The 23,414-nt window shown below is 47.9% G+C and overlaps 1 protein-coding gene across 1 annotated transcript in view; it reads left to right on the top strand.

The window, feature by feature from the left end:
• The first annotated feature begins 1,013 nt into the window (after positions 1 to 1,013).
• The window catches only part of Lamb3 (laminin subunit beta 3), a 42,008-nt gene continuing 19,607 nt past the window's right edge, over positions 1,014 to 23,414 (top strand). Inside the window, exons 1-6 of the mRNA XM_059280930.1 lie at positions 1,014 to 1,155; positions 2,279 to 2,338; positions 3,311 to 3,465; positions 18,735 to 18,849; positions 19,373 to 19,446; positions 22,561 to 22,752. Coding sequence (XP_059136913.1) covers positions 2,308 to 2,338; positions 3,311 to 3,465; positions 18,735 to 18,849; positions 19,373 to 19,446; positions 22,561 to 22,752 — 567 coding nt within the window. The 5' untranslated portion in view covers positions 1,014 to 1,155; positions 2,279 to 2,307. The remainder of the gene's footprint in view (positions 1,156 to 2,278; positions 2,339 to 3,310; positions 3,466 to 18,734; positions 18,850 to 19,372; positions 19,447 to 22,560; positions 22,753 to 23,414) is intronic.

The raw sequence follows: 23,414 nt of genomic DNA, 5'->3' as shown, positions 1-23,414 counted from the left end.
GGCTGGCTTTTTAATGGCTTGGAGGTTAGCCTAGGGTATATGAAACACTGTCTTAAAAACAAAACAAGTCTCCTTCAAATTGTGACTTTGAGGCCAGTGTTCCAAAATAATGTCAATGTCTTCCTGGACAGGACAGGGACTGTGACCTTCCAGGTCTGCTGAGATGCCCTCTGACCCAACCTGGAAGGGGAAGTGTCCTTGACCAGCCTTTCCTCCTGGTCCTGTTTCTTCACTTACAGTGGCTGGAGCCCATGAGGCCCCACAAAAGGACTGTGTTCCCAGACCTGGTGGGTGCCATGAGAAGTCTGCGTTGGTTTTACCAGCCCAGCTATGCCTTAGCTTTCTCCCATCTGTGGTCAGGTCTTTTCTGGCCCTGCAGGCTGGCATTCCTGCCCAGGAGGGTGGGGCTCAGGAGCAGCTGGGACAGTGACTCACAGGCAGTTACCTGTCCCGGGGCTCTTTGCCAGCCCCGCCAAGGGAGCTTGAGGCTCTGGGTGCAGGCTCCTCTGTTCAACTTCCGTGGGAGAACTGAGCTTTGACCACTTCCTGAGCCTTTTAAGGACCCCCTCGCCCCCAAATTCCCCAGTAGGGATTTTCCACATTTTTCCCTCAGGATGAGCCTGGTGCTTTCCAGGGTTCTGAATATTTGGGTCTTACACTGTCCAACCCAGTGACATGTCCCAAACCCTAACATAGTCCTCACAATCTAATGTGTGTCCCCAGCTTTGTTGGTCTTCCAGGGTGGACTGGAATTTAAGAGGAAGCGGATACCTACTAGACTTGGGAAGGTGCCAGATCTAGTACCTGGGCTCTTCCTTGCCCCAGAAACAACCCCCCATCTCTAAAGACCTTGCTGCTGCGTATTTCCAGAACGTTCCAGCCCTCCAGACACCCAAGAGCAGGCAGCCTCCAAGACCAACCCACTTGCCTAGTCCTGTCCTGGGGGGGGGGGGGGGCGGCAGTGACGTCAGATGGGCGTGGCAACTGCCAGATTCCTGAGGCCGCCCTGGACTGGGGCTACACCCAGCCAGGGAGTCTCCAGAGGTGAGGCTGCTGTTTAAAACCTTGGAGCCAAGAGAGGGGACCCCCACATTCCCAGGGAGCTCTCCGAGAGGGATCTGGAGAAAGGCAGGGAGCATAGGAGCTCAGGGTGAGGTAGGTTATCTGCCTTACCTGTTCCTGTGGAGGAGGATGGAGAGGGCTGTGTCTCCGGGGTCTGAGGCCTGGGTGCAGGGCCCGTGCGGCACTCTTCTTGGGAGCACACCTGAGTACACTTGGGTAAATGTCTAAGACTTAGAAGGGAGCAGCTAAAACCCGGCTTAACACAAAGGCAAGGTAGGAGGAACGGTCAGGCTCAGCTCAGCCTCATTCTTGGCGGGTTTTCAGGAGTGCAGAGATGCTTTCTGGCCTTGAGACTTGAGGCCACATACTTCAGCTTGGGCTGCTGACTGCCCTGGAGGAGGTAAAGGAAGGACCACGCAGCACTGGGATGGAAAGACGGCAGAAAGGTCGCCTGGCTCCCTTCTGCCTGCCCACAACCCCCGTTTCCTCTCAGCTGCTTTGGGCAGACCTTGTGGGCGGCTATCTCAGGTGGAGCGAGAGCGGTGCATGCTGCGAGGAGAGCCTGCCTCCCGCGCTGTTTCCAGCTGCCTCCAGCATCCCTACCCACAACTGGAGACGTTTTGAGCTGCTTTTGGTGCAGATAAAGCCTTCTCTCACTTTTTCTTAAAACTATCAGGCCTGCCTCTCCCCATAGCACCGCACCTGCCTTTTTAAGATCCCGTCTCTTTATAGCGGTCCTGCAACCTGGTTAGCCCAGAGGTGTGGTCGCTACAGCTTCAGCCTCACTGTGGCCCTGTAATACTGGGGACCCTGTCCGTTCAGGAAAAGACCTGCCCCATGGCCCTCAGCACCTTTGGCCTATGGGCCTTTGGCTTATAGGTTGGCTTGTGTTGCAGCCCTGCGAAAGCCCAAGTCCTCTCCCTTGAGGCAGAAACAAAGCCTTGGGCCTCCCTGTAGCTGTCCGCAGCAATGGGCCCTGCACTCCCTCCTCCTGCACAGTCCCCATGTTCCCGCCCACTTCAGAGGAGGAAGCTGTATGTCACTGCTATCTGGGACACAGGTCCCAGGTTCCTGCCACTGGCTACAAGTGTGCCCATTGCTCAGAGTGTCTTTGTGAGGATATGAGATGAGGACTGGGTGAGGACAGAAGTCTAGCACAAAGCAGGGAACAGGTGGGTGGGGAGCTGACTATCTAGGATGTTTTGTCTTGTTCTAGGTGACCTGTCTGGGGACCTGCGCTGGCCCATGATGACAGCACTTTTACTCCTGTGCTTTGGTAAGTATCCCTTCCCCTCCTCCAGGCCACCAGCAGAAGAGAGCTGGCCAAAGGTATGAATGAGCACTGTCTAATGGGACAACTGAGGGCGCCCCCACTCTCTGTGCTTCAGGGAGAAGAGGCTTCTCTGCCTCTCTCAGAAGGCTCCCCGTGTCGTCTTGTCTTCACCCAAGGGTGACGTGTGGTTTCCTGGGTGCTTTCCACTACTTATCCCCCATCCTCTCCACTCTCAGGCTGGCCACAGAGCCACTATGGCGCGAGTTCTCTGTTTTCTGGGGAGTCATGGCTGCTTGCTTTCGGGTAACAGCCACGCTGGTCACCTGTGCAGACGGGTGCTTTGTCAGTGTTCCACCAGTGGTTCAGCCAACAGCTGCCTCTGGGTTGTGGACTAACGACACTAGATAGGCAGGAACATCGGTCACAGTGTCTGCATGACCCAGTGTGTGTCTCCAGATTGACTCTAAAGCCACATGTGGATGGCATGCGTCACGTGTTAGGATCACTGCTGGTTACCAGTTGCTGCTGACATTTCTCCCTCTTCTTTTCTTTAACTAAAAAAGTAGTTTGACAATTTCATACATGTATATGGCCTCATGTAACCCAGTCTGGGCTTGAATTCCTTATGGAGCTGAGGATAACTCTGAACTCTTGATCTTGCTGGCTCCTGAATTCTGGGGTTATAGGTGTGGACCACCATGCCTGGTTTATGTAGTACTGGGGACTGAACCCAGGACTTCATACATGCTAGACACTCTATTAACTGTGTTACAACCTCCTCTCCTTTCCAAGTTTGGGTTATGACATATGAAATCAGCCCCTTAACTCCCTGAGTCAGGACTGTAGTTATCATACTGGCACCAGTGATGAGTGGGCCTAGTTTTGTTGATGTCAGCTCCACAGAGGGAATACTGGGGTACTATCAGCTGGGGTCTCATGTTTTGGGCCCACTCCAACATTACCCTGTGATTTCAGCCTTGCCTGGCCTCCTGTGTGCCCAACAAGCCTGCTCCCGAGGGGCCTGTTATCCACCTGTTGGAGACTTGCTCATCGGAAGGACTCAGCTTCTTCAAGCCTCGTCTACCTGTGGACTGACCAAGCCAGAGACCTACTGCACCCAGTATGGAGAGGTAGGACCTCCTTCCTAGGCCTCCAGGACAGGAGGAAGATGGGACAGAATGGGGCCACTGGATAAAGTGTAGGAGGCACAGGCCAAGGGCCATGCTCTGGGAGAGGGCAGAGGGTATAAGTCCAGATCCCTGCTTCCAAGGAGTTTAGAAGTAGGAAGAATTAACAAGACTTCTCTTAATACACTAGGAATTGTATTAGAGGGTGGCAGCATTAGGAAGGTTGAGAGCTGTAGTAGGAATCTTAAAGAGTCTTATTAATAAAATCAAACCTGAGCCAGTAAACTGGAAGATCAGAGAACCAGAACAAGCCACAGCTAACTTCACCTGGCTAACTTCTCAGCTGGTCTTGTTTCCTCAGACTGGAAGCTTCTGTGTCCTCATCCCAATGGCTCTCAGCTGAACTGTGCTGCTCAAAACCTAAAAGCTTAACCAGCCAAATGCTTAACCAGCCAAATGCTTAACCAGCCAAATGCTTCTAGTTCCTGTTCCTCACGCCTTATATATCTTTCTGCCTTCTACCATCACTCCCTGGGATTAAAGGCTCATTCCCTGGGATTAAAGCTGTGTGTCACCATGCTTGGCTGTATCCTTGAACAGATGGATTTCTGCCTCTGGAATGCTAGGATTAAAGGCGTGTGCTACCACTGCCTATCCTAAGTATTTAGTGGCTTTTTTGTTCTCTGACCCCAGATAAGTTTATTAGGGTATACAATATTTTGGGGAACACAATACCACCACAGAGAACCAATGATATAAGAGCAGTAGTAGCAAGCTGAGTACTAAGCAAGCCAGCAGGCAGCATAGGTGCTTTCATTCCTCTCTGCTCTTGACTATGGGTGTCATGTGATTAGTTGCATGAGTTTCTGCCTTGACTTGCCTGAAATGATGGATGGTAACCTGCAATTGAAAGCCAAAGAAACCCTTTCGTCTCTTACAATACTGTTTGCTAGGTATTTTTTTTTAATCACAACAACACAAATGAATGCAGGACATAGGAATGCATAACATACTTTGATCTCATTCACTCTCTCTAGCAATCTTTCTTTTGTATTTTTATTTTTAAATATTTCATACAGGTATATACTGCATCTTGAGTGTATTCCCTGCTGCCCCTTCCTTCCACACTCTCTTTTTCTTGGCCCTTCTCCCTCACATTTTCCCCTGTTCTTCCCTTAGACAATTTCACTTCTATCATCATTTAATATATACACACGGGGTTATATATAAAATCTAGGAACCAAAAATGAGAGAAAACATTTGATATTGTTCCTTCCAAGACTGGCTTAGTTCACTTAATATATTATCTCCAGTTGCATCCATTTCCCTACATGATATGATTTTATTCTTTTTATGGCTAAAAAATGGCACATTTTCCTTATGCATCTCCCTGTTGCTGGACACCCAGGTTGGATCCTCAATTTAGCTATTGTGAATAGTAAACTCTGATGGGAAGGTGTCTCTGTGATGGGTTGATTTAGTGGCCTTTGGACAAATACCCAGGAATAGTGTGGCTGAGTCACATGGAAGGTCTACTGTTAGGTTTTTGAGAAACCTCCATACTGACTTGTGACTAGCTAGGGGTTCTGTTTTGTTCATATCCTCACCAGCATTGTTGTTGGAATTCATTTCTTTGAGAATTTCATACAATATATTTTGATCATATTCTTTAACCTCAAGATCCAAACTCTTTCCCTACCTACCCAACTTGACATTTTTTTATCTCCTTAGAAAAACTAAAACCTAAACAAAACAGAATGAAAAGCATACAAAACCACAGAGTTAGATTTGGGCTGGCTAATTACTCCCAAGTGTGAGGTCTGCCCTGCAGTTTGGTTGATATACCCAGTGTCATGCTGTTGAAGAAAACTGATTTTTCCTCTTCCAGCAGCTATCAATTGCAAATAGCTTCTTGGTTAGGTGAGACTTGTGTGCATTTCCTCTTCTCCACACTGGAATTTTCTCTATCTTGAACTTGTGCAAGTTGTTTGCATGCTCTCATAGTCTCTGTGAGTTCATATATGCCTGTTGTATCTAGAAAATGCCATTTCCTTGAAGTTCTTCACCACCCCTGGCTCTTACAATTCTTCTGCCTCCTCTTCTGCATAGATTTCTGAGCCTTGAGGGGAATGGTGTGATAGAGGCATCTCACTCAAGGCTAAGCACTCCAAAGTCGCTTACTCTCTGCATATTGTCCAGTTGTGGGTCTCTATATTAAGTATCATCAACTGCAGGAGGAAGCTCCTCTGGTAAGGATGGAGCTATGCACTGATCTGTATGTCATTTTACTGCTATTTCCTTTAGAGAATAACAATTTCCTCTAAGGCCCATGACCTATCTAGTCTCAGGTTCTTGGCCACATTAGTAGTGTCGTGTATGGGCTCTATCTCATGGAGTGGGCCTTAAATTAAATAAAAAAGTGGTTGGTTACTCTCATAATAATATGCCCCTTTTATATTGATGAGCATATATTGCAGTCAGGTCACTCTTATAGCTTGCAAGGTTTGCAGCTGAGTGAGATTGTTACTTTTCTCCTCTGGTAATGTATATAGTACATCCAGAGCTATCCATATCAATAGGGATGAAGCATCCAGTTGAGGACTGGCTCAATTCCTCCATGTTTGATGACATAAATATGTGTATCTTCAGCAGTAGGGTCTTACTGTCAGGTTGTGAGGGGTAGCCAAGAGCATTATCAGTAGACTGTAACATTTGAGGGACATTCTATAGGGCCCCTTGGGCCAACAACTCAAAAAGATGTAACCCATTCCTGTGCTGAGGGTTTTATTTGGTAGCATATGATGTATAGAAAGGACACTACATCCTACTACAGAGATACTTACTCATCCATGATCATTACTGCTCTATTCATAAGAGCCAGAATTGGAAGCAACCTAGTTTCCATCGAATAATGAATGGATAGTGGAAATGTGCATTTACACAATGAAATATTATTCACCTGTTAAGAAAAATGAAACTTGAATATAAATAGATGGAGCTAGAAGCAGTCATTCTGAATGAGGTAATCCCAACCCAGAAAGACAAACATTGCATGTTATCTCTTATATGTGGATACTAGCTTTTAAGCTTAAAACATGTGTGTTTAATTTAGAATGTCCACAGAGATTAGGTCGGTAGCAAGGGACCGGGGCAGGGGTGGAGAGAATTCTTCCAAGGAAGAGAAATAGAATCCAATGCTATAAAGAGATAAAGAGGAAACTAGAATAGGAGGATTATATGAGAGGGGGGTGGAGGGCAGGGTAAAGGAAGAAATAGGGGGAGTGAGAGTGACATTAAGAACCTTTTGAGAAGCCACATGGAAACCTACAGCTGTAGAAGCTTCCTCAAGTACATACATATAAACAGGAGTTTAATGAGTTATCTATAATGGAGTAGACAGCACCCCAGCTAGACACTTATATTTTTGTCTTCTTAGTGGCCACCGTTGTCCCGGGGCAGATGTCATTGGAAGGTGTCTTTGATTTGCATGTCTCTGATGGCTAATGAGACTGAGCACCTTTTTGTGTTCGTTTGCTATTTATATCCTAACCATTGAGAAAGGTCTATTTTATCAGCCAATTTAATGCTATTAATGTTTGAATTTTTGTTGTCTAGTTGAGTTCTCAGTATATTCTAGATATTAACCTCTGTTGGGTGTGTAGCTAGCAATGAATTTTGCCTCTGCAGTCTGGCTCTTCATGTAACCATTTCCTTCGCTGTGCAGCTTTTTAATTCCATAAGGTCTTATTTCTTGATTGTTGGACATAATTCTTTAGCAACTGGGGCCCTATTCGGGGAGTCCTTGCTTGTGCCCTCACCTTCAAGTTTTTCCTTAAGTTCCAGGTCTTATATCAAAGTCTTTGCTCCACATGGAACTGATTTTTGTTATGGGTAAGAGATGGGGACCTAGATTCATTCTTATACAGGGGGACAGTCAGTTTTCTGAGCTCCATTTGCTGACGAGGCAGTCTTTTCTCCAATGTGTATTTTTGGCAGAGTTCTCAAAAGTCAGGTGACTGTAGCTGTGAGGGTTTATATTGGATATTGTGCTCCACTGATCTCTGTGTCTGTTTTTATACCAGTGCCATGCTGTTTTTGTTACTGCATCTCTGTAATATAACTTGGGGTCAGGAATGGTGCTACCTTCAGTGATATTCGTTTTGTACAGGAGTGCTTTGGCTTGCTGAGGTCTTTTGTACTTCCATGTTCATTTAATGTTGATTTTTTTTCTATTTCCATGAGAAGAAGCATTAGAGGTTTGATGAGGACTGCACTGAATCTGTAGATTGTTTTTGGTAAGATAGCCATTCTCATGGTGTTAATTCTTCTGATCCAGGACAATGAGAGGTCAGTTTGAAGTTTTCATTGTACAAGCTTTTTGCTTCTTGGGTTAGATTTATTGTAAGTTTTTTTTAAGCAGTTGGCCTTTTTAAGGGCTGTGGTATTCTCCCACAATGCCTCTGAACTTTTTTTTTTTTTTTAGGAGCTTTTAATTTTTTCTTTCCCCTCAACAAGTTGGTGGTTTTTTTTGTTTTTTTTTTTTTGCTCCTTGTGTTTATATGTGTTTAAATCTTTAAATCTTTGTGTCTCCTTGTCTCCCAGTTGTCTGACTGGCCTATTTTGTTTTGTGGTGTCAAAGATTGAATCCCATACAAGTTAAGCAAGCACTCTTCTACTGAGGTACATTCTTAGCTCTACTTTAACTCTTTGTGGGTTTTTGTTTGTTTGTTTGTTTTTTGTTTTTTTTGAGACAAGGTCTCACTATGTAACTCTGGCTGTCTTGGAACTCACTATATAGACCAGCCTGGCACTCTTGTGGCTATTTTTAATCATAGAAGGTACTGGGTGGGGACTTTGGAGATGCCGAGTGAAGATGGATGTGCCGTTTGCATGTCACCCACTTGGATATGGGAAGCCTGCTTGACCAGCTTGGGGAATAGACTACTCCCTGTGGGTCAGGCAACAGGGTTGAGTTAAGCTTTCTAGGCTGTAGAGGGACTTCAGATGTCCACCCACAGACTCCCCAAATCATGTGCCACTAAGCCTAGGCCTGATTTTCAGGAAGACTTCTGCCCTTCTTCTTGCCTCAGAAGGTGGAGCAGGGAGAGATCAGGACCCCATGGTAGAAAATATCCTCCCACCCAGCTGTGAGGAGAGACTCTCTTCCACTTGGCCTGGACATTTGGCTTCTCCCTGGCCTGCCCTCTGCCTCTGTCAGATGCACCCCCTCTCCCCGCCAGGAACTGGCCTCCTTTCCTGCTTACAAGTAGCCTCCTGAGAGCAAAGTGGGGTGCTTGCAAAAGAGAAGTCTAGACTGTTGCAATCCTGGTAATGGATAAATATTAGCTATTTTCTGCTGTGAAAGCTAAGAAGCCTTGGCCAATTTCCCTTTTTCTAAGGGAGCAATAAATACAGGAAGCTTTTTGCAGAGTAGAAAATGGGACACCTTGTGGGTGGTATAGAGTTCCAGTTCTCCTGCTAACTGCAGTACGACCTTGGGCAAGAAATCTGACTCTCTCTTCCGTGGGCCAGTGTGAGACAGAGTGGTCTGCAGGGTCCTTCCTTGCTTCTACATTCTTGGGGATGAGCTGGGTGCAGACAGCACCGTCTCTCCTGTGCCTCCTGCCCTTTGCCTGTTTCTCTTTCTTCCTCCCCTATCCCGTGCCATCTTAAAACTTGTGGTTTTCAATGATGAAGCCACCGTACACACACACACACGCACACGCACACGCACACGCACACACACACACACACACACACACGCATGCATGCACACACACATGAATGCACACACTGATGTTCAGAGGCCTCTTCTCAGTCCTGTGTTGGGTGTTCCCAAGCCCTCCCCTGGGGAATGTGTGGAAGGCGTCATACTAAGAATCCTATATAAATATGTCAAGTAATAGTCATGGCACCTTATAAAACAGCTCTAGTTATTCCCATTAGCTATGAGAAAGTTTGGACTCCAGAAGGAACAAGAAAAATTTGGGTTTCCTGAGTGGTTCTGCAGGGAGGGGTATGAGGTGGTTAGCTTCTCATACCCCTTCTCTGCATATCTCTGGAGTTGAGGTTTCTCTTCTGTCTATGTAGAGGTGACAGTGGTGGCCTGCTGAGGTGGCATGAGAGAGAGTGTAGAGGGACTTGTGACCTCAGGTGTCTCAGTATCACTTCACTCCACCCCTCCCCAGCTGGACTGAGTAGATGGGAGGGAGGTGCAGGCATGCTGGGACTCTGTCCAGTTCCAAAAGCATCCCTTCCAGCTCTTGGCCTCCAGAAATGACTCCTTTGCAAGCCAGTCTTGGCCTGTCTTCATGTTCCTTCCTCAGCTACCCCCCCCCCCCCACCTCTGTGGTTTGCTGAGCCTCCAGTTCTGGCTTCTTTGGATTTCAGCTGTGTGTTGCAACCCTTGCAATGGACCTTGGATGTAGTTATCTTTGCCCCATGGCACTTCCCCCAACTTTGTCCTTCTGGGCCAGCCTGCCTTCCTGACCCATTAATAGTCTGACCCTACGTGTGGGCTACACTCTACCAGAACAGCCTGAACTGCAGTCCCTACTTCTAGTCAGCCTTCTCCATGCTTTCCTCCTTCCAGTCCCTGGTGTCTTCTGGGTAGGCTTATTGTACAGATAGTCCTCAGTCTCAAGGCCTAGATGAAATCCTGTGACACTGTCCCACCCTGATGCACCTCTGCACTCCCACTGAGCTCCAGATGAGAAGGAGCAATGTTAGCATCCAGTTCAAGGGGCTGCTGTGAGGACTATGTGGCAGAATGTCCAAATGAATGTAGTGCCTGCAGAGGCCCATGCTCCTCCATCACTTCCTCTTCCCTCCCACCCTCCCTTCCCCACTGTCTCCCTCTCTGCCTCCCTCCTTCTTTCCACTCCCTTCTTCTTTCCCTCCCTTCTTGTCTTCTGGGGGCTGTTTCTGCTCACAGATCTTCCGAGTACATCTTCCTTATCAGGCCACTCACCGTCCATGGAAGTCAAACCATCCTGGTTTTCTGCCTTCTCTACTTCCTAAGGTCACTGCGGCCAGTCTGATCTGTGGGGGACTTCTAGAGAAGCAAGATTAAGCCAACATTGACCTGGTATTGTGGTCCTAGTTCTGACTCTCAGGATAGAGTTATGTCTTTGGGAAAGCTGTGGCTCCTCTCTGGGTCACCATTTCTCCACATAGGAAATGTACTGCTTGCTCAGCCCTGGTGTTTCTGTCTGTTTCTCAGGGAACCCCCTGGGTACTGCATGATGTCTTGGGACCATGGCACAAGGGCTACCTATGCACAAGGCTTTGCAAGGCAGAGAACCAGAGCCCACGGTTTTGTCTGGATGTTTCCAGCCTTGGCTTCTGCTCCCAACAGTGTTGACGACGTGTCTGCTCTGTTTCTCAAATGTTCTACTTACCCCTGTTCCCTCCCTTTCTGAGGGAAACTTAATCATCCCATTGTCTTAATGACAGTCTTGCACATCACATTCCCCACGTTAATTATCTGTGCAAACCAAATAGCTGCCATTTTAATCTCTTGCACAGAAGAGAGCTGCAGCCAGTTGGAGGTCCCTTCCTCCTCAGCACATAAGCACACAAGCATCCACATGCCCACCTGCGCCCACACCAGCCTTTGCCTTTCTTTGTTTGGAAATGGTCCATCTTATGATCTTCTGAAAGGCTAATGTGTAGACAGAGGTTGTCCATGGGGGTATGCATACGTGTGTGTGTGTGTGTGTGTGTGTGTGTGTGTGTGTGTGTGTGTATGTGTATGCAGTTAGTGTATTGGCTGCTTCTCTGTTACTGTAATAAAATACTATGACCAAAAGTAACTTAAGGAAGAAAAGGTTTATTTAATTTCTGTTCAGAGGGAAAGAGTCCATAATGGTAAGGAAGGTGTGACGGCAGGAGCAGGAATGACCTCCTTGTTTCCTGCTCCCACTGTCGTGATTTCATCCATATACAGGAAGCGGAAAGTGAGAGCAGGAAATGGGAAAGGCTACAAACTCTCAAAGCCTACCCCACAGTGACATATTTTCTCCAGTGAGGGGGCAGTTCATAAAGGATAAAGGTTCCATAACCTCACAAACAGCACTAACTGGGTGCTGGGTGGTTTAAATATGTGAGCCTGTGGAGGACATTTCTCATTCAAACCACAACCGGAACACACACACACACACACACACACACACACACACACACGCACACGCACACGCACACACACGCACACACGCGTGTACACACACACACACACCCACCCTGCACTGCTCATGGTTTCTCCATTGTTGTGATGAGTTATCTAATAAGAGCAACTTAAAGAAGAGTTTATCTTGGCTCACAGTTTGAGAACACAGTGCATGATGGTTAGGGAGATCACGGTGATAGGAGTGTGAGCAGCTGGTCACATGCCATCCACAGTCAGGAAGCAGAGAGAAGAGTGCTGTTACTCTGCTTTTTATTTTTCATTCTGTCTTGGAAGCTAGCATGTAGAATCCAATGTTCAGGGTAGGTCTTCCCTCTTCAGTGAAACTGCCCAGGACACCCTTACATACACTCCCAGAGGTGTGTTTCCTAGTAGTTCCAAATCTAGGAAAGTTGGCAAGGAAGATTATGTGGGGGACCAGCGCCCACCTTTCCCTGGGTTCTCTTGAGGAGTGAGGGATAAGAGATTCAGATAGAAGGAGAGAGGGGAGAGAAAAAGACAGGAACACAGGGTAGCCTCAGGAGGGCCTGGATTCTTATCCACCAGCCCAGAACTTAATTCAAAAGGCTTTTTATAACAATGCCACGGGTTGAGGCAAAAGATCTCCTTCATGCTAGATACAGCCAAGTGTAGACCCTTCCAAACACCTGGTGCCCAGGCCCGTGGTCCAATCATCCTCTTATGCAGTCCTGCTGGGTAAAGCAAGTTCAGATCTCACTAGGAAACCACTGTGGTCTTCCACAAGATTAGCGCTCTGTCTCTGTCTCTGTCTCTGTCTCTGTCTCTGTCTCTGTCACAGTCACACACACACACACACACACACACACACACACACACACACACACACTGTCCTCTCTCCTTAGGGGTATTGAGCTTGTCTTTCTCTAAAACAGTGGCTTTCCTGTTCCCAGAAGCTCTGAGAAGGCCTAAGGTCTCAGGCTTGCATGCTGCTGCAGCTTTACTGTTCCAGTGGGCACTGCAGACATCTTTATTTTTATGTAATCTTCCTTAGGAAAGGTCAGCCATTCAGACCTCAGCACAGGTTGGTATATCAGAGACATGGATGAAATTTTTCAAAGGGTCTCAAGAGAGTAAGGGGTGTCACCTTGGAGGGCATGGAAGAAAATGAAAAGACTGTCGGAGGGGAGTGGCTGTTGGAGGGGAGCAAGACCCCGCGTGAGACTGCAGGTGCTGTCTGATGATGCTCTCGACTTGGGCTGGCGGAAGCTCATTGTCTGCTGAGATTATTATTCAAACAGTTTTCCCTGACAGTCAAAGTATGTTGGCACCGTGCACAGGCAGATGAACATGACGATGATAGCCCAAGACCTTCTGTCTCTGAATTTGTAATACTCTCTCTCCACAGTCACAAAGCTCTAATCACCTTTAGATTCTTCAACATGGGTCTGGGATTTCTAGGAGATTCACCTTACACCATGGAAGCCTCAGCAATGTCTGGCAGGCCAATCTTTGCCAGCAAGTCTTCTGTCTGTGCTCATGGCGTGGACTTAGGAAGCCATTGTCATGGGTAGAACTGCCTCTCGGGACTAGGGGACATCTTTGCTTCTAGAGCAGTGGTTCTCAACCTTCCTAATGCTGTGGCCCTTTAATACAGTTCCTCATGTCGTGGTGACCCTCCATCATAAAATGATTTTCATTGCTACTTCATAACTGTAATTTTGCTACTGTTATGAATTGTAATGTAAATACCTGATAGGCAGGATATCTGATATGCAACCCTGCCCTACAGATTGAGAACCTCTGTTTTAGAGGGATCTGCCCCTTTTGAGTGAGGAGTAGAGGACAGCAATGTCTTGAAAGTCTATTTAGTCTCAGCCGTGTGTAGGGGTGGCCACATGACCTCTGTACACCTTTAGTCAGAATGGAACAGGTCAGTATAAAGTCAGATGCCTGGTACATGAATCCCTGCTTCATTCCCACGGCATTCCTAACCAGTAGGCTGGGGATACCCATCATGTCAAATGCAGTAGACCTGCCTCAGAGGTCTTGGAAGGGTGAGCCAAGGGCGTGCCTGTAGTGCTCAGAAGAGCGACTGCCGTGTAATGTAATTTTGGGGTGTGTGGTGAACCTGGGCTCTATAATCAGCTTCGGAAAATTGCCTTTCTCAATTTAGTTTAGATAGAGCTGTCTAAACAGTTTGAGCTAAGCAGGAGGGGAGATGAAGTTGAAAATAGCTGAGCTCTGGAGGCCTCTTCCCACCTAGCACCTGCTGTAGGCTGACCTTGACTTTTTAGTGGTTGTAGGGAGACTACTCCTGGGAGCTGATGAACCCTCTGTTGAGGAAGGGCTGCAGAGTGCCCTCTCTGGCCTTCCACCATTCTTTCTCTTCTGGGAGCCGGCTTTCCCAGCATGTCTCTGGTCAGTGTCTTCTTCCCCTCTTGATTCTCTTGTCCTGCTGGACGTCCATGGTTATGGTTTGGGGATAATAAGCCCAATCCAGGAAGTTCTAACCCATGTTATAACAGGGCCAACTTGTTATCACATCTACCCTGTGCTTTACCAAGGAGGAAGCTGACATGGAGACATGTATTTTCTTTTCTTTCTTTCTTTTTTAGAAATTGCTTTTCTTGAAGACAGCAGGACTTTTTGCTTTATTTTGTTCCTGGTTCCCTCCTTTGGGCCCTGGCTAGTGGCCATGACCCCAGATGTAGCTTAGATGGACACAGGCAGCTCCCTGGATCAACCCTGAAGGGAGCTGCATCATGGCTAACCAGAGCCTGCTTTTCCAATCTCCCCTTCTGTTCTTCTCCACTGTGATTCAGGCCCCAGAGTCTCTTGCTCATTCCCCTGCCCTACTTAAGCTCTCTGGAAGGGGTTGTCTTTCAGCCAGATTTCTGAGATTCTAGAAGGCTCTGAGAAAGCCCAGCCTCTCCAGCTGGAGAGCAAACAGGAGCCAAACTGGCTGGAGGCCTGGCAGGCTGGACTGATAAGAATGCTTCATCTCTCGGTAAAACTCAGGGAGCATGGCGGCTCTATGACCCCAGGGAGGGAGGCTGCAGCCTCAGAGAGCAGCCATTGCTGTGGAGAAAGGGGCACACGGCACCCATGAGAAAAGCCTCACAAGTGCTAACACACACACACACACACACACACACACACACACACTACACAGAGAAAGAACCTGAGGCCCAGAGTGAAATCACACAGCTTATCTTCAGACTGGCTTCTATTGTAGCTGTTCTATTTCAGTCCATCATCCCGCTGGCGAGTTGACAGCAGAGCTACTTAAAATACCTGTCTGAAGCGGGGGCTTAGCCTCCCTTTGAGGGTGAAGTCAATTCCCTTCTCAGCTGTGTCCCCAGACACGGAGCACGCAGCACGTAGTGTCCGAGTTCATGAGGCCATCTGATCCTTTATCAGTGCCTGTGCATGTGGAAGGCTGGTGGACGTGGCTTTAGATCCCCACGCTGTCTGTATGACCGAGGGAGGCTCAGAGCAATGAGCCACACTGACACTGGACATCTTTAGTTTATTTTTTTTTATAATCTTATCTATAGTCCTACATTTAAAAGTCAAGTAACATTCAATGTGTAAAAGTTTAAACATATCAAAAAAATAACAGGGAAAAGTCACCTAAAATCCTGTTATAGAGATATTAGGTTGAGCTATATGTAGCTATCATGCTTATAGGTCAAAATAGGTGAATATCAGCAATTTCATATATTTTTTTCCTGCTATTTTGGATATTTCCTTCCCAACATAGTCTGTTCCTTAAAAATGTATTTGAGATTGTATTGTATATTCAAGTTAAAGCCTAACTTTCACCCATAAGACATTATACTATAATCTCTTCCCCATGCAATTAAAAAGTTTCTCTAAACACTTTTTAATGGTTACATAATATTCTGTCATTTGGGAATACCAAGGCCATTGCCACCATCTCTGGCTTCTTGTCCAATGTCCTAAGCTAAGAAAGCAAGCCTTGTGTTGAATGCTGCTCTGGTCAGGCAAGGGCTGGGCTCGACTCCCAGCAGAGCCTGGGGCAGGGAGCTCTGGTGACAGCAGCATCTGCCAGAAGGCATCTGGCCTTGTCTCTCCTCCGGATATGTGCTGAGTGCAGACAGAATGGGGGTGGAAAATTTGCCCATGAGGCTGGGCAGAATGTGGGGTAGGGCACACTCCCTTGCCAAGGACCAAAACAGGGTCTAGAGAGGCATCCTGCTCTAGCCTTCTCTTGCTCAGAAAAGATGATGCTAAATGACCAGGCATTTCAGCTAGTGGCACATCTCCAGTCTCCATGGCAGCTGAGCTGAGTGTGCTGGTGAAACTGAGTCCTTCCCAAAGTACTCTCTATGCTGTGGGCTCCTGAAGGTCAGCTTCAGGGTCAGCACAGGTCCTGCCTGGTGCTCTGTGGATGAGACAGAGATGGTAAACTTTAGCATGCTCCAGGCGAAGTCTGTCACTCAGCAGCTTTCTTGGGGAAAAATAAGAGAGAAATACTGTTTACCTCAAAGGGCTGCTAGTGTTGAGATCACTGTATACCTACAGATGACTTGGAACTTCTGGCCCTCCTGCCTCTGCCTCCTCAGGGCTGGGATTACAACCATGTACCAGTATGCCCAGTTTTATGCCATACTAGGGATGAGGACCCAGAGCTTTGTGTACACTAGTCAAGTGTTCTACCACCCAGGCCACACCCCTAACCCCTTAAATAGGTTTTTATACTGCATTATCTAATACAGTACCTGGCCAGAACTCCATCACTTAATTTTAATTTCTTAAGAGATAGGTCTCATTATGTTGCCCAGTCTGACACCAAGCTTGAGTTTAAGCTATCCGCTTGCCTCAGCCTTCCAAGGGGTTGGCAGCATGGGCATACTTCTTAATGCTAGTCCTTGATTCCTTCCTTCCTCCCCACTCCTTTCAAACAGGCTGAGTTCAGGAAAGAAATAGCTATTGATTATGTGGTTGAAAATAGTTGGCACATGTTGAGCATTGCCATTCTTCACTCATTCATTCATTTATTCAGTGAGGACTTAGTTAGAGCCAGCGATGTGCCAGGCACTTTCTCCACACTGGGAGGCAGCAGGGAAGGAAGGCAAGCCTTTGCCCTCATGGAGAATGCCCTGTAGATGGGGAAGGTAGACAGCTGATGGAAATCAACAGTAAGGATATAGCTTGACAAGCAGAGATGCTTGGTAAGAGAAATCCAGCAGGGGAGGGTGGGTATGACCAGGATGGAGACCAGCTGGTGAGTGATGGGCACAGTCTAGTTGGGGCTCAGCTGCCAGTGCTTTCTAAAGCATCTTTGGTTGTGATAAGGATATATGGCAGTGATGTTCTTTCGCTGACTAAGGTTAGGAACTGGGAAGTGGGCAGGAGAGCAGAGGCCCTAGAGCAGCACACTCAACTCCCCTTCTTTTTTGGGCCAGTGCTGTGGGCACACAGAGGGAAGATGGTGCTGGGCAGGGAGTGTCCACAGCCCGTGAGCAGGTCCAGCATAGCCACAGAGTCTCTGTACCTAGGCAGAGTGCCCACACCTATGACACCGGCTCAGGTAGTATATGGCCTTCTCTGCACACCGCTGCGACTGAGCAGCTGCAAGGCTGTGGATGAGAAGCGATTAAAGGAAACAGAGGCCTGGGGCGTGTGGATAACCAGCAGGGCCCAGTGGTCTCTTCCAAGCCTTGCTTCTGCTTGTGAGTGAACCTTCAGCACTCTGGGCTGTGCTCTTGAATTTTGGGCAGGGTTTAGAGCTATGGCTACTCAGAGGGAGCAGATGTTTGTATGTGCAACCCGAGGAAGCTGGAACAGGACTACGCTGGGCCTGTGGGGAGTGCTATGTACTGCATGTATGCTCATAGTCACAGGCTCCGAGACAAACCACCTCTCTGATCACCTTCGTTTCTCCATTTTCTCTACCTTGACCTGGAGCCCATCCTTGCAGCTCTGTAGTTAAGTCTTTTGTCCCACTCAGAAAGGTACAGGCCATGGAAGAGGTGAGTGTTGTGTGCTAAGCCTGTCATAGGAAGGCAGTTGTGATGGTTTGTGTTATCAACCTGATGGACTGCAGAGTAAGTCCATCATTTTGGGCCTGCCTAAGGGAGATTACCATGACTATGTTAACTGTGGGTGTGGCTGGGATCCTGGACTATATGTGTGCTGAGTAGCAGCATGCATTCATCCTGTTCTGTTCTTTGTGGATTTGATGTGACCAGCTGCCTCAAGCTCTTGCAGCTCTGACTTCCCGGGTATGGCGGCTAAGGTCTCACTGAGGTTGGGAAGACAGTATGTTGGGAGGACCTCCTTTATTTCATTCTGCTTAGTTTCTGTGGGTGGGTGCCTGGAGGGACTTGGACATTGGGAGCAGGTCTTTGTGAGAGACAGGTTGGAACCCTCTGAGGTAGTGGAGGCAGCAGTGATGTTCAGAGGAAATCTGACAAGTACAGAGTATATCTTGAGTAAACCCCTTCCCCATTAAGTTGCATTTGTCAGAGATTTTATTATAGCAACAGGAAAAGAAACTAAGATAGCTAGCTTCTCTCCTGTGGACAGGGTATCCTGGAGCTGGGAAATATGGGCTTCCTTAGAGAGGAATCTAACCTGTGGATCCCAGTGCTATGCCTGGCATGTAAGACATGCTCAACACACACATGTGGGGTGACTCTAACTCAACCCTCATTTAATTTATTGAGGAAAACAACTGGGCCTGGGAAGTGGAATAATGGAGCTAGCACCAGAACCTCCAGTGTCCTTGTTCTCCACAGTGTTCCCTAGCACAGTAGGTACTGAGTTTATGTGGGTTTCTCCCTTCTTTTCCCTGCCCGGTTCACACCTCTGCAGTTTCTCTTTCAGGGAATGACATGAGCTAAGATTATTTTCCACCGTGTACTCCTTCTCCAACCCCAACATTGATTTATCTTGCTGTAAGTAGGAAGGCCACAGAATTAAACTAAGAGATGACCAGAAGCCCTGGGTTAAGAAATTCATCTTTCTTAGTGTGTTGGTGGCATCGGCAGGTCCCTTGAGGGTAGATTCCAGATGAAGACGTGTGCTGGGATCCCAGGATAGAGGGGAGAGGCCCACGGGGACCCACTCTGAGCTCTGCCATCTCCCTCCCCGACAGTGGCAGATGAAATGCTGCAAATGTGACTCCAGGCTGCCTCACAACTACAACAGTCATCGAGTGGAGAATGTTGCGTCATCTTCAGGCCCCATGCGCTGGTGGCAGTCACAGAATGGTGAGGACCTGCCTCCTGCAGCAGCCCATGATTATGGAGGCTCCACAGGCTGGGGCATGTGGAGGTCTTTCAAGACAATTTGGGTTTCTGTGGGAAAAGGTGTGGGGGGTGGGCAGGCAGAGCTTTCTAGCTTTGTTTTGGGTCTGTTGGACACTATAGGCAAAAGAGCTTGCTTAGGCTGGGGAGAAGGTGTGCTGGGAGAGCACCACATCCATTTCACTTTGCCTTGTCTCTGTGGGTGGTGCACATGGGACTTGGGCCTTGGGAACAAATCTGTTGTGACCGACAGGCTGGGACCCTCTGGGGTATCAGAGGTGTCAGTGATGATGGGCCATCACCATCTGACAAGGGCACATTTGAATAAGTGACACAAACAGGAACACACTCAGTCCACTCCTTTCCCGGAGGTGCCAGACTCAAGGCAGGAGATGTTCCAACTGCCCAGAGCTGGTGTTGTCAAGGCCTGCTTTGGGGGAATGGGGGAGAGCATCTCGTCTAATATTTCTCCTTCTTGTCCTTCCAGATGTGAACCCTGTCTCTCTGCAGCTGGACCTGGACAAGAGAATGCAGCTTCAGGACATCATGATGGATTTTAAGGTTTGCTTTTGGGAACCTCAGGGGGTAGGGGAGGGATTTGGGTTGAGAAAGAACAGTGTTTTGTCTCCCTAGGCTAGGATGATGGCACCATATGCCAGGGGTCCTCTTTCAGAGTAGGTACACTCACTATGATTTTACATCATTGTGACAATAGATGGCTGACCACCAGAAGAGGACCCCTTCCCAGCCCCCTGTCTTGGCCATGGTGCAGCTGCAGACCCTGGTCCTCTTTGCAGCTGACATCTTTAACCTGTCTAATAAATAGACTTTTCTCTGGCACATACCGGTTCTGCGGGACTTGGTTGCTTTTTATGATTTTGATATGAAATGTCCCAGAAATAGCTCATGTGTTGATGGCTTGGTCCCCAGTGGGTGGTTCTAGTCATCAAGAGGTAATTGGATCATGAGGCCTCTGATGTAACCAGTGGATCAATTCATTGATGGACTGATGATCTGAGGCATTATTTCAAAGTGATGGAAACTTTCAGGTGGAGTCTGGTTGGAAGAAGCAGGTCACTGGGGTCATACCCACGGGGCTCTGTCTGTCCTGTTTCTCTCCCTCTCCCCTCTCCTTGTCTTTTTGTCCATCTGTTCTATCCATTCCACAGTGTATAGCCATATAATCCCTGCAGCAGGAAGGAGGGCAGGGGCAAATGGATCCCCAGAGCTGATTGGCCAGCAATTCTAGTTCAGTCAATGAGCTCCAGATGCAACAATAATGTCTGTCTCAAAAAACAAGGTGAAGAAGTATTGAGGAAGACATTGACCTCTAGCACTCACATGTGCACACCCCACATGTGTGAACACACACAAACATGTACATATAAGCACATAAAAATAAGTAGAACATGCCAGGAATATAGATCAGTGTGGTAAATGACTGTGTTAGTCAGGCTTCATTGCTATGACAAAAACCTCTGAGAAACTAGTTTGAGGAGAAAGGATTTATTTTGGCTCAGGGCGTCAGAGGTTTCAACCCCTAATGGCTGCTCCCTTGACTGAGCTGAACCTGAACATCATGTCAGGGAGTGTGAGGTAGAGTGGAGGGGAGTAGATCACTAATGATGGAGAAAGAAACTGGGCTAGGGATCTGAACTCAGGTCCTTAGCTTATACAGCAAGCATAGCTGTGTCCTCTCCCCAGGGATGGTGTACTCTACTTTAACAACTTTGAAGATGAGACCAAGTTTAACTAGTGGCCAAGAACTTACCTACCCACAGGAAGGACATACCCTGGCACATCTCTCTTGGTGAACAGTCTGTCCCATCAGCACTATGGCCTCTCAAATTCTCCTTCCTGTCTTAGACTCAATGGTTTCATTAATTTGTGACAGGCCATTGTGCTCCCCCACACCAGAGGATTTAATTACATTCTTTCTACAGAAATAGTCAAACATGAAAAGATAAAGTTTGGTTAATAAGATGAGATGAGCAGGAAAATCTATAAGACTTTTAAGAGTTGAGAGGAGTGTGAAGTGAAACACAACAGGACCCAGTTTCTTACCTGACTGAGAAAACTGGCTTCGAGAGCCCTGCCCTACAAAAGGTCAAAGTATTTTGAGAAATGCCAGCAGTGTTTGAAAAGGTGCCCAGTCCCTCAAGGTGACAGTTTTGAAAGGCAGTGTTAACTTGGATACTGTTAAATGCTTTCACTGTTCTGCTGTTTCCCGTCCATGTATCAGGTCTGGCCACACACATACCAAACACTGACAATATGGTAGAATTGGTATCTGTTGTTAGGGATAGAAAGGGGTGTAAAATGAGTCACAATGAAGCTGCTCTTACTAAGTATATCAGAGGAGATTGAGTGAGGTGGGGTGGGGGCGTTGGATGCAGTGGTGTTGGTGCTGATGAGCCTGGGAGGGGCATTGAGCTTGGCTAGCCTTGGGGGTGGGGTTGTCAGAGAATCCACCTTATAGCCATGTGAAGGGCACTTTCATTCCAGGCAAAGGCTCTTTCAAAACTTCAAAGCTAAAGCTAGAAGTGAGGAACAAGGAAACCTACAGCAGGCGAGGGGACAAGAGACTCCACAAAGTCTAGAGGGTGAATGTCTATGACTGTGAGAAGGCTGTAAGCTACCACTCACTCAATAACATGTACTCACACTCACCCACTGTGCGCTAGATGCTGGGAAGAACTGGGAACCACGCGGGCAAGGGAAAGGGGATAGTTCAGGGCACTGTTTCTCAACCCAGGTTAGCTCTGCTCTCCCCCTTCCCTAGGGACATATGGCAATTTTGGGGGACACTTTGGTGTCACTGCTGTGGGTGTGGCCACGGCATCAGGTAGGCTGAGGTCAGGGATGCTGGTAAGTGTCCTGCAATTCACAGGGCAGCCTGATGGTTCCTTTGTCCAACCCCAAATAGGAACTGTGTTGAAGCTGAGAAATCCTGCCTAGAAAGCAGGGAACTGACTAGTAAATAATTAGAATGGTGGTGCTATTTCTAAGGGAAGCCAGATGGCAGACTAGGAGACAGTGCCATGGGCTGGGCAGGAGAATGCAAGTTAGATAGGTGTAAAAGAATCTCCATGCAGAAGTAGCATTTAGACTTCCAACAAAAGATGAGAAGGAACCTACAGGGGAGGGATGCTCCAAACAGGAGACAGGTGGGAAGGCTGAGGAGGGGTGTGCTCACTGAGATGGGGGCCCATGAGGGCCAAGCAAGGAGTACAGAGCCTTTGCACACAAGGCCAGGTCAGATTTTAAGAAGGGCGGGTGTGTTGGTCAGTGTTCTGTCGCTGTGACAGATACCCGAGATGAAGAACTTAGCAGGAGGAAGGGGATGTTTTGGCTCATGGGTGCAGAGGTTTCAGTCCATGCTTACTTGGTCTTGTTGCTTTGGGGCCCATGGAGAAGCTAAGCATCATGGCAGGGAGTGGTGGAGCAGAGCTTCTCATCTCCTGGTGGCTGGGGTGGGAGTAGGGTGCTGATAACCGTCTTGGAAAGTAGGACTTGTCCCTGACACTTTCCACAGTCCTTGCTCTTGCTGGCCCACCTGTCCCTCCTCTCTCCAGGACCCTCCTTCTGCAATTGTGTCCCGCACGGAATGCTACCAGTGCCTCTTCCCCTCAGTCACTCAACCCTACTACACATCCCTGCCCCGTGTTTCCCCAGAGTCCCATGCCAGCTGGCATGTTGATCGAGCGCTCCTCTGACTTTGGCAAGACCTGGAGAGTGTACCAGTACCTAGCTACAGATTGCGCCAGCACCTTTCCCCAGGTCCACCAGGGCCAGCCCAAGACCTGGCAGGACGTCCGGTGCCAGCCCCTGCCCCAGAGGCCTAATGGACGTCTAACTGGGGGAAAGGTAGGTATAGGGAGCCTGACCCAGCAGGCAGAGGGAGGAAGCCCACGTCTCCTAGTCAAACAGTGAGAACAGACCAGTTCAGATCATTTTGCTGGGACCTTCCAGAAACATCCTGAGGCTTCTACTGCATCATTCATCCTGACTTTCCCAGCTTCCTCCTAGAGGGCTCATGGCTGCATCCCCCTGTGGAGTTTGTTGTGAGGACTTCTGGATGTCTGCTTACATATAAGTGAGCAAAGAACACACGAAATTTCACTTTCACAGGATTTACCACAAATATCAATTTTTTGGTTTAATCTATCGGTCTGCCAGACCTTGGAGGGAGAGTAACCCAGAGCTCTGAAGGCATCTGCATTGGAAATGACAACCTGCCTCTAGAAACACCCGGAATTTTCTCTCAGAATCTTTCCTGTATAGTCACTCTCTTCCCCAAAGCATATCCCACTCAATATGAAATTGGCTGGAGTTTCCCCTCCCCTTGGAGAAGCAGCTCTGGGGACAGACAGGCTGAGTGCTGCCCCCATGAGGCCACAGATCTCCTTGTGTCCACCTACCAGCCATGGGGTTAAATGTTTACCCAGCCAGTGTGTCCACTAGTTCCTAGCCTTGAACAGAGCCCAAGGCTTCTTTCTTATTTGTAAGGGGTTGGGATGAAAACTTTG

The sequence above is a fragment of the Peromyscus eremicus genome, chromosome 15 (assembly GCF_949786415.1).
Source record: "Peromyscus eremicus chromosome 15, PerEre_H2_v1, whole genome shotgun sequence".
NCBI classification, from domain to species: Eukaryota; Metazoa; Chordata; class Mammalia; order Rodentia; family Cricetidae; genus Peromyscus; species Peromyscus eremicus.
Note: the sequence above shows the minus strand (reverse complement) of the source record. Positions and strands in the feature narration are given on the sequence as shown.